The sequence below is a fragment of the Salvia splendens genome, chromosome 16, assembly GCF_004379255.2.
Source record: "Salvia splendens isolate huo1 chromosome 16, SspV2, whole genome shotgun sequence".
NCBI classification, from domain to species: Eukaryota; Viridiplantae; Streptophyta; class Magnoliopsida; order Lamiales; family Lamiaceae; genus Salvia; species Salvia splendens.
Genome location: NC_056047.1, coordinates 10,516,110 through 10,527,019, shown reverse-complemented (window position 1 = coordinate 10,527,019; position 10,910 = coordinate 10,516,110). Strand labels below are relative to the sequence as shown.

The 10,910-nt window shown below is 36.3% G+C and overlaps 2 protein-coding genes across 3 annotated transcripts; one reads left to right on the top strand and one right to left on the bottom strand.

The window, feature by feature from the left end:
- Positions 1-290: 290 nt before the first annotated feature.
- Positions 291-6,031, top strand: LOC121771574 (inorganic pyrophosphatase TTM2-like). 2 transcript variants are annotated; one of them, XM_042168396.1, is made up of 13 exons: positions 291-563; positions 698-806; positions 1,435-1,773; positions 2,019-2,133; positions 2,704-2,899; positions 2,985-3,098; positions 3,306-3,479; positions 4,070-4,264; positions 4,537-4,659; positions 4,736-4,857; positions 5,039-5,144; positions 5,231-5,500; positions 5,586-6,031. In XM_042168396.1, the coding sequence occupies exons 3-13, from the start codon at positions 1,449-1,451 to the stop codon at positions 5,805-5,807; spliced, it is 1,962 nt and encodes a 653-aa protein (XP_042024330.1). In that variant the 5' UTR covers positions 291-563; positions 698-806; positions 1,435-1,448; the 3' UTR covers positions 5,808-6,031. The 2 variants fall into 2 exon arrangements, with proteins under 2 accessions (XP_042024330.1, XP_042024329.1); XM_042168395.1 differs by having other exon boundaries at positions 1,432-1,773.
- Positions 6,032-6,512: 481 nt separating this feature from the next.
- On the bottom strand, positions 6,513-9,412 carry LOC121770167 (F-box/kelch-repeat protein At3g23880-like). Its single transcript, XM_042166952.1, has 2 exons — positions 9,379-9,412; positions 6,513-7,967 (listed from the first exon to the last, which is right to left on the bottom strand). Exons 1-2 carry the CDS (start codon positions 9,410-9,412, stop codon positions 6,790-6,792), a joined length of 1,212 nt encoding a protein of 403 aa, XP_042022886.1. The 3' UTR covers positions 6,513-6,789.
- Positions 9,413-10,910: the final 1,498 nt, after the last annotated feature.

The following is a 10,910-nucleotide window of genomic DNA, read 5'->3' as shown; positions in this document are numbered from 1 at the left end:
CTAAATCTAGTTTCCCATCTCTCAATTTAATAAGTAAAACTGGCATCAATTTAAAAAATCTACTTTTATTAGGGATATACTACAAGACATAATATCATTATTTTAATATCAATCTCAAATCTTCAATTCGAAAGAGAATCAATAACAAATCTGCCGATTTTAATGGACTAATAAGGCAATAAATATGTCACGGAGTTGGAAATAAACGTAAAATTAAAAAGGAAAGCACCATTTTTTACAACGCATTGATACAATTATTCAAGTATAAATATCAATCGATTGATGGCTGCAAAGTCCATCGCTCTGCATTGAGTTGTGCCCTCGATTCAATTCAGTCGTGGCGTTTTCTCAAGAATTCTCAATTCCCAAAAAAATGAGAAATCTCACCGAGTTGAAGAAAGAACACACATAACAAAGTAGCAGAAATTTATTAAAATGCACACGTACGCAAAATTGCACCTTTCGATTTGAGTGGATGCCCAAAAACCTTCTACGCTTGTCCATTCTTTTTTAATTTTTGCCCAACCCCACTTGTAACTGGAAACACAGAATCAGAACAGGAGGTCAGTCTTGTTTGAATATTCTGTATTTTCTTGATTCATGTACTCTTAATATATTTATATCTCCTCATATCTATTCCGTTTATTATTTCTGTGTTTAAGGAAACTGGGATTTTTTTTGTGTGTTTTTGTTGCAGGGAGTAGGTTTGTTGGAGTTGGTTATATTTTGCAGATCCAAGCTGATATCAAGAAGCTGTTCATTGGCCGCAATTTGGAAGCCTTTATTCTCTTAGAGTTGTTTATTTGGTAAGTCATCCGATTATGTGCAATCTTGTAATGCTGATCATGTTTTGATGTTGTTTGATTGAATATTGGTCTAGTTAAACAGCACGGGATGTGTAAAGATGTGATTTTTATGCTGCTGTGGTTTCGTTGGTCATGTGAACTACGCAGATTGCAACCACTTTGTTGTTTATTGGATTTGCCAGTGCATTGTTTGCCATTTGGGTTGATCTGAAATGTTTAGGGTTGCTAAATTTAGTTGATTAGTTCAGCCGTATCGACACTCCCGCCATGATTATAAGTGTTATGGCATTGAGCTTGTCAGGATATTGCCTATAGAGTTTGGTTATGTTGTTTTGCTCTTTTTGTTATTACTTTCTAAGTCATGTATAGCTTGTTGCTAGTGACTATTGTGATTTTCTGAGGACCTCCAATCCAAGTCAGAATGGAGTAGTAGATTGTAACTATCAAAGATGTAAATGATATTTTAGCAGTTGATTTCGTAGAGCTGCTGCAATAAGTTAATATTGACATAAATTGCTTGCATTTGAACTAACTTATGCTATTCTTTCTTATATTTGATTTCACACTTTCATGCTTTGTTTCCTGATCATTTCACCAAATATAATAGTCTTCCTTTTGTCTTCAGAAGAAATTATAGTATCAATGGGTAAAGATGAATTTACTCATCGGAAACATGGGCTATTGAAAAATCAAGTTCGGATAGTTAAGAGGAATGACTCAGACCGCTATGAGGTTGCTCCAATTCCTGATAATTTGTCTTTTGAGAAAGGGTTCTTCGCTGTGGTTCGTGCTTGCCCGTTGTTGGCACAAAAAAATGAAGGACTCATATTAATAGGGGTAGCTGGTCCCTCTGGAGCTGGGAAGACTGTGTTCACAGAGAAGATACTTAACTTTATGCCAAGCATTGCTGTCATTTCAATGGACAACTACAATGATGCAAGTCGAATTATAGATGGAAACTTTGATGGTACGGCAGATCCATTTATTTTACTCAATGATAAAAATTCTCTCTCTACAGTGACCTACTATACTCACTGTTATTCAGTTGAGATTCTTCTTATATGCTGAGTTTGCTACTTGACTTTTCTTCTTACTTCATGGAACAATTTTATGAATTGCTGATACCTGACCTTTAAACTTGAGTTTACTATCTGTGCAAAATTCACTTTATATGAATTGATGACATGTTCCATTGTTGTATCACACAAACAGATCCACGCTTGACAGACTATGACACTTTGCTGAAAAACATTCATGATCTCAAGGAAGGGAAGCCAGCTGATGTCCCAATATATGATTTCAAGTCCAGCTCTCGCACGGGATACAGGTACTCAGGCTCCTAGAAATTTTCTTTCTGACTGATCTGTCACATTTTCGACGTGGTTATTGATGGTTACCTTCGCTTGTTATGATCTCTCTTGTCTGGTTAATCACAAGCTTGATTGTCTTTGACCTTGACAAAGTCCAAATATTCAGTTAGTATAAGTGCTGGTATCCTTGAGCATTGTCAGTATAATGCAATTAGGTTACTAAAACTTGGCATCCTTGATTAGCTTAAACTACTATTTTACTCCCTCTGTCCCAATATGCATGGCTTATATTCAATTTTGTGCTATCCCGTGTAACTTGACTGTTACACCTGTTTCCTTTTTAGGAAACCCTTATACTCACCTTAAAATAATATTTATTACTCGCACACCTCTACACCATATTTCAATTCTACTAAATACCCGTGCCCAAGAGTTTTGAGCAACTCATCCCTCACAATTACTCATTATATTGTTATTCATTGTTTAAGTCTCGTTTCAGGTGCTCACCATAGTTTAATTGTATGATCCATTGCCTACTATTATCTATTATTGCCTTCTGATTTCATGAAATGAAACTGTGATGACAGGACAGTTGAAGTTCCAAGTTCTCGCATTGTGATTATAGAGGGCATCTATGCTTTAAGTGAAAAACTTCGCCCTTTTCTGGATCTCCGGGTGTCTGTGACTGGTGGTGTTCACTTCGACCTTGTTAAAAGAGTTTTACGAGACATTCAACGTGCTGGACAGGAACCAGAAGAAATAATACACCAAATATCTGAAACAGTTTGTATTCCTGATCCTTAAGCTAGATATAACATTAAGTACCTAATATCTTTTATCGAAATACTTAGTTAAGACTTATCTGCAGGTGTATCCAATGTATAAGGCATTTATTGAGCCTGACCTCCGCACTGCCCATATAAAAATTATCAACAAATTTAACCCATTTGCTGGATTCCAGTCTCCTACTTATATTCTCAAGGTAACCTTCTATGCTATAGCTTTCGAGCTTAGAGGGTGATTGGTTGACTCTGTCTGAAAGAAATTTAAAGTCTTTATAAACTTTGAATGAATTCTTTGAGAGCTTGTAAGCTCACTGCTCACCCAGTATTATTTACTAATTGATACTTAAGTCAAACAGGGTGTTACTCTGGTTACCATATTAACTGTTTGGTGCATGCTTGTTTAGTCTACAAAAAATGTGACTGAGGAGGAAATCAAAGCTGTCATGTCCAAAGATCATACAGAAAGCACTGAACAGACATACGACATATATCTTTTGCCTCCTGGTGAAGATCCAGAGATCTGCCAATCTTACCTGAGGATGCGCAATAAAGATGGAATGTATAATCTCATGTTTGAGGTCTGCTTCAATGTCCACCACATATAGTATTCCTTATTTTTTATTGCTTTATTGTCAATACACACACACTCTCTCCCCCTCAACACATGACACAACATATATATCGACTATGCTCAGCACATTGTATTAACTGCTATGATATTGCACACAGAACTACACTAACTGAAAAGGGATGTTCAAAGAATATTAAGAACAGAGTTCAAAGTCAGATGTGGTAATTTGTTGTTTGGCTTTTGAAGTTAGTGTTTTGATGTAATCACTAATCACTGTTGAGGTTTACTTGCCTACTCTTTTAGCTATATCAATTGTTGTACTTGAGGTTTAAATTATAGAGGTTCTGATTCTTTCGTTGATCTTGTTGTCATGTTACTTATATACTGTATCCTCTTAATTGCACTATGAATATAGGTGTTTATGCTTTGCTCTCTGATGTCATGACCGTCTTATAGTTACTAGGAAATGTAGCTGCTATTGGAATGATGTGTTTCTTATATTTTCTTTAACAATTGGATGCTGGAAGATCATAATTCATGATAAAATCGACAATTATTTACTATCTGTCTAAAATGTGAATATGTTTTTCATTTTAGGAATGGGTCACTGACTCTCCATTTGTCATATCGCCAAGAATAACTTTTGAAGTTAGTGTCCGGCTCCTCGGTGGATTAATGGCTTTGGGATACACAATAGCAGCCATTCTCAAACGAAGTAGCCATGTCTTTTGTGACGAAAGGGTCTGTATGAAGATCGATTGGCTGGAGCAGTTAAATCGTCATTATCTTCAGGTGGTGCAATTGTCTTTATATGATACCCCCTTCCTTTTTCTCTATTATCAGTTTAGCTCTCACATGCTTATTTTTTTCTCTATTTCGATCTTGTTGCCTAGCCTTTATTTTTGGTATTCAATTATTTTGGAGTATGTGTCAAACTCAAGTACAGCAGGCGCTATATGTTTGCATTGTTACCCCTGGGACATTAGTTTGTCCGTTTGAAGCTTTGCTGGCGTGCTTCTTCCTATGTTGTTAAATAAAGATATACTATTTGATTTTTGAAACAGGTACAAGGTAGAGACCGCCTTGTAGTAAAATGTGTGGCAGATCAGTTAGGGTTGGATGGTTCATACGTTCCAAGAACATATATCGAACAAATACAGTTAGAGAAACTTGTTAACGAAGTTATGGTATGTTTGGTCCAACCCTCGTTAATTTCATCTTCAGTAAGGTAATCCTAACTCGTAATCGACAAAATCTCGGCAGACAATGCCAGATGATTTGAGGACCAAGCTGAGCTTAGATGAGGACTACGCGTCGAGCCCAAAAGAAGCGCTTTCTCGAGCCTCAGCAGAAAAGGCAGCAGCAAGTACGAAACATCTTAGGAGGTACATATCTATCCTAGGTGTTGAACTGCATTACAATGCATCGATCTTTATAGCTGAAGATCTATATACACAATATATACAGCACTCTGTGATGCAGAGGCAGTAAAATTAGGTTATTTTTCTCGATTAATTAGTTTCCAGACTCTTAAATCATCGAACTGGTGGTGATTTCTTTTGGCAGTGGCTTGTCGCATTCATATTCATCAAACAGGGAGAAAAACCTAACCAAGATTGACAGAAGATTCGAGGATAGGACATCGGACTCACAAGCGACGTTAACCAATCAGGTATCTTTGGTCCTTGTGGGCAATCATCTGCTAACTTTGCTTAGATTATAATATTATTAAATTCATTTTTTGGTGACACGGGACAGGGAGCTGCAGCACAGCTTTCAGAACAGATAGCTACCCTTAACGACCGTATGAATGATTTCACATCTCGTGTTGAAGAGCTAAATTCCAAGTTGATTAGCAAGAAAGGTTCACCCAGTTCGCAAAACATAGCACAAGCTGAGGTCCCTAATGGCTCAGCTCCGACTTCTTACTTCATTTCCGGGTTAGAGAATGGATCCCTAACTGGATCCATGATGCCTAATTCTTTGTCTTCGTCTCATTTATCAAAAGACGTGTCTTTTCTCGACGAGGTACCATCCTAGTTTCTCGCATCAAAGTCCAACTGATGTCGACTATCAATACTAATCAACGTTTCATTCCAAATATTTTTCTAAGCTAACAAGTATAGCACGAGGCCAACGCCAAGTAATCATTCAGCTAGAGAGCCTCAGCAATCTTCTCCGTGAAAATTTGGGGGAGAGATCGGGTCGTGACAAAAGGCGCAACAGAGGTGAGATTACAGGTAACAGATCGAGTAGGGTTATCGCGATTTTGGCTTCAGTGGCAGTTGGTGGTCTGGGAATATGTTTATTCAAAGGCCTTTCGTCGCGGAATTGAGTAAAATTAATTCAAATTGGACATGTACATTTTAGTTTATGTCATTGATTTATTTCCCCATGCTGATTGTTTTGCACACTGTTGCCCTTCCAATCGGGAGTATAGCCTTGAAATTGAGTTGAGTAATAACTATAACTGAAGGGTGCGGTGTGGTTGAGCAAATTTTGTACGTGTGTGGGATTATGCTTTTTTATTAATGGTAAAAAGGTGAAATTGACACAAAATCCTGCTTTAGACCATCTATATATGATTTTTAGCTGTGAATTATAATTTTCATAATAAATAAATTTTTAGTTGTGTTCCAAGTACGATTCCCGTCTGTGTAGTCATGCGATGCTGATTGCAGACATCAGCGTAAATTACTTGGGGCATCCCCAACGGGATGGCCCGTGTGTCACACCCTCATGACATGAAAGGGACCGGCCACGTTAGAGGAGCTGGATTCGGCATGACATGATTGCATTTGGGTTTCTTGATTATGAGCTTTTTACTAGTTGGTGAGTGTGGTAAGTATATACAACTCCAAACTTCTCCAATTGTTGGCCATCCAAATTTCTGAGAAAAAGTCATCGACACTTGACTCACCGTTATTTGAACTCAAACAGCAGCAGAGTTTCTTGTCCTAAGAATATGTAAAGGCCAACCCGATTGCTCGAAAAATAAGATGACTTTCAAGGTTAGGTTTCTTCACTTTATGCAACGACATGGAATAACAGATGATAACTACTTCAACTAGAAAATACACTTATTACATTCAAATAAATACATGTCAAGCACAACATTTTTGCTTGATAAGATAATCTGTTGAGGAACTTACCAGCAACAAATATCCCTGCAAGTGCCTCAAGTATCTCAACTTGATTAAATAAGGATTAACAATAGAAGCTAAGACACCTAATTGCTTACTAGTATGTGATTAACTAAACCACAAATGGATCTTCACAACATGTCTCCAATGTTCAGCAACCAAGATCTTTTCAACTCAAAGTGGAGCCAAGCTTTCAAAATAGATGTCTGCTTCGAAGAACCTCTCCACATCGGGCCACCTGAAAGAATCATCTTTTGGATTGTAAACTAGAAAGCTCCCACTAAACACCAACAAGATCTCACCATTCGGCATGATCAGCAAAGGGTTACCATTCGGCATGATCAGCAAAGGGTTCGAGTAAACATAGTTCCCCAGACCGGAAGAGTAAGGAATCGAAGCCACCCTAGCCCACGACTCCTCCCCCTCCTTGAGAACCCACAAATCCGTCCGTTTCATTTCATAAACGTAGAGAATGCTAAGACAACCTCCAAGCAACTCCAGAGAGAAATCAGAGAAACCTTCTCCATAACTCGGTTGCTCCACAATGCCATACGCCTCGCTCTCCAAATCAAGGGAAACAATGTTCCAACTAGAACCGAATTCCATCCCCTTGCTCGCGGCAAAGTGGAGCTTCCCACCCGCAAACTTCCCCGTATCATCATAAGGAACACCAAAGCTGAAATCCCCAATTCTCTTCCAAGAATCAGCCCTCAAACTGTAAATCTTCACCACCGACTCCCGCAGACCTCCATCATCATAATCACAGAACAATCCCACAACCTTGTAATCGCCCTCCAATTCGCAATAACCAAACCCCCAACTGTAGTAAAAGCCAGGCTTCATCTCAACGACTGCAGAAGGGAGCTGCTTCGATTTCCTCGTAGCTGGGTTCCACAGAAAGACGTCGTCTTCATCGATGGCGAGGCAAATTATACCATTACAAGAGCCCACAACCCAAACGGTACTATGCGGGGTTAGGTTAGGGAAGTCAAGGTTGGGCGCGACGACAAGAGGCTCGCGCATCAAGGAATTAACGGAGCATTGCTTGAGGGTATAGGTGGGGTTTAAAAGAGTGAATATGATTCTGTGATTGGCGAAATCCGCGTTTTCGGCGGAGTGTTTGAGATGAGATTTGACGAATCGGGAACTGGAAATCAAGGAATTCCACGATTTTGAAACGCACCTGGATTTCAAGAGGGATTTGACGGGGAGCCTTAGGAGGATATCTTGGATGATTTCTTCAGGGAGATCCACGATTTCTCCGAGGGAGGGAGTTTGAAATTGAAGGTTAGTAGTGGCTTTGATTTTCTTCAATTGATTGTTTGCGGATGAATCTGAACAAATTTGTTTGCCTTACATAGTGAAGAGAAGAGTTTTTTTTTTTTTTTTTTTTTTTTTTTTTTTTTATAGTGAAGAGAAGAGTTTGGCGGCGTCTATTTTAGTGGAAACCTGTAGTAGTTGGTTTGTTAAGACGGAGCAATTTTTTTTTATTAGTATTAAAATTACAAAATCTTAAACTATGTTATTTCAATTTTCTGATTAACTATTGATAATTCATTGTATTATTATTGATAATTTAAGACACTATATAACATAAATAATTGGGTTTAATCCACATTAAATTAATCTTTATATAAGATGAAATCATATGGGGTACATTACATTACAATATACTCCTAGTAATTTGATTTGAGTTGCATTAAAAATGTATATAGAGACAGATCCAAGACTATATCGGAGGGGATCGAGCTAGCCGACATGCGACGGTGTGCTGATATTGAAAACAGAGCAATTGTGGCAAGAAACTGAGGGAGAAAAAGGAGGAGTTGTTTGATTAAATGAATTTGAGAAACAATGAATGCGAAAAGAAGGATTATTGGGGCTCACACTTCTCTTTGATGGAAAGAACTGAAAAGATTATGCCTAAAAAATGGGAACAAAGAACAAAGTAGAAGATTTCACGTTAATCGCTTAAGGAGAATAGGTAATGGAGTAGTTTTCATTGTGGGATATGTAATTATTAGAATTTGGATCTTAAAAGGCCTTATAAATAAAAGATAATTCATACTTATATAGATTAGATGAGATCTTCACCATGTCAACGCAGAACAAAACTAAAGATATTTTAACATGCCTCCATATGTGTCTTTTTTTATCTTTTTACCTTACGAGTAGAAGACCAATGTTCATTCCCACACATGCATAAAGACTTGTTAAAATGTCTTGAATTTTGTCTCACATCGACTTGGTGAAGAACTGAAGATCTACATAAGTGTGGACCCTCCCCTCTTATGAGGTCTTTTTAAGGAGATGAGTGACTCATTTCTAGTAGTAATCCGAATGGATCATGACAAAACTTTTCTTAAAGTTAAATCATATTATATCAGTTTGCAAATACATTGATATACATCACAAATATATCAGTTTTTTACTCAATTTCAATTCATTGATTCATAAATATCAGTTTCTGACTAATATCAGTAACTGGAGTATTATTTTATGATATCAACTTATATACTGATATGATTTTTAGTTCTCGAAGTTGTTATTCTAAAAAATCTCTAACAAGATACAACCAAAGTTCTTATTCTAAACAATTTCTAACCAGATACAATCATAGTAATAGTTATTCTACTTTGTAAGTTTAGCAAATGGAGTATCTAAATATTATAGCTATTTTAAAGAGTAAAAATAAAACTATGCCCATCCCTCCACAATTGAGTCCAAATCGAATGAACGTAAAAGAGATTCCTTGATCCTTACCGACACCTATAAGATACTCCCTCCATCCATCCATCCTACTTAAGATATTCACAAGAATTCTTGAATGGCATGGAAATTTAGAAAGAGTTATTAGATGGAGTAAAATGAGAAAAAAAGATAGTTAAATATTATAATAAGAAGAGAGGAATTTATTTCTGAATATAGAAAGTGAACATCTTGAATAAAATAAATTAAAAAGAAAAAAGTGGACATCTTGAATAAGACAAATCTGATATTTCATATATTTATAAATTTGTAGTAGCATAGTTATTTTCTCGAGAAAACTTTGTACAGTAATAGTTATAAATTTGTAGTAGTATAGTAATTTTCTCGAGAAAACTTTGTACAGTTAGTAATATTTATTGATTGTTAATAATTTTGAAAGTAGCTGATTCTTAATTTTTTACGATGTAGTATAATTTTTTTCTTTTTGACCTGTAATTAAGTGCATGGCTAATAGTAGTTGGAAAATTGAGCACATCTCCATTTGCACGGCGGAATCTGCTTATAAGATTGAATTTAAGGGGGGCTCCAAATATATTTGAACTTACACAATAAAAGTGACTATATAATTGCAATAATTGTCAGAAAATGGATAGTTGGATAGATCTTAAATTTGTGATTTGTTAAAGCACGAATAAACTTGTACTATAAAATTATAGATATATAGGAAGACCATCACTCTCTAGAGTAGAGGGTGGTCGAACCTTCTTGAGTGTCCTCATCTGTTGGTGTCAATCTCCGAATGAACTTGACAAAGGCTCATCTGTATTGCCCTATTATCATTATGTGTTTGGAATAAACTATTTAATTAGACGTGTAAATCCTACTAGACATACATATTTTACTTGAAGTCGAAGACGATTATTAAAAGACAAAACTGAATTATTAATACCATGGATTTTAATGAATTCCCAACATCTTCATCGTCATGGAAGCCCTACTCCACTTGTTCACTTCAAATCACATTTAATGAAAATCCAATATGGTGAATATATAATAATAATAGTGTACTACAATTCATTAAATTCATGTGGTGAATGTGGCGAGATTATACAAACCATTCAATGTGTTACTCCATTATCAAAAAAATTAATTGCATTAAATAAGAATTTTGTTATTGAATAATAGTAATAGACTTTTGGAAAAAGGTTGAGGAAAGAAAAAAAGTGATTGATATGATGCGAGTGAGACTCGCAAACAGAAATCTGTCATCGCTTCTCACTCAATGCATTTCCCATAATTGTCAATCACTCACTTTTCTAGTGATACTAACCTGCATAAATATGGACTTTTATTTTCTTACCAATAATTATTCACTGTTTTCTTTTCACAAAGGGATAAATATATGAAATTCACTGTTTTTTTCTAAATATTTCTTGACAGCACGAGCACGAGAAAATATTCCCACGGGCTCGATAACCATTATTGTTCGGCCCAATAAATCCACCCTTATTTTGCGTTTCGAAATCACCTTGATTATTCTATTGTTTGGTGTACTATTTAAAGCGCAAGATTTGATTTCCTTTTCA

What these genes read in the sequence shown, in the direction of transcription:
- LOC121771574 (XM_042168396.1), top strand. Translation starts at nt 1,449, where the DNA reads ATGGGTAAAGATGAATTTACTCATCGGAAACATGGGCTATTGAAAAAT. An exon ending in CTCCTACTTATATTCTCAAG is followed by an intron (nt 3,099 to 3,305) that starts GTAACCTTCTAT and finishes ATGCTTGTTTAG; the next exon opens with TCTACAAAAAATGTGACTGA. An exon ending in TGTATAATCTCATGTTTGAG is followed by an intron (nt 3,480 to 4,069) that starts GTCTGCTTCAAT and finishes TTTTCATTTTAG; the next exon opens with GAATGGGTCACTGACTCTCC.
- LOC121770167 (XM_042166952.1), bottom strand. Translation starts at nt 9,412, where the DNA reads ATGGATGGATGGAGGGAGTATCTTATAGGTGTCG. An exon ending in GGAGTATCTTATAGGTGTCG is followed by an intron (nt 7,968 to 9,378) that starts GTAAGGATCAAG and finishes TCACTATGTAAG; the next exon opens with GCAAACAAATTTGTTCAGAT.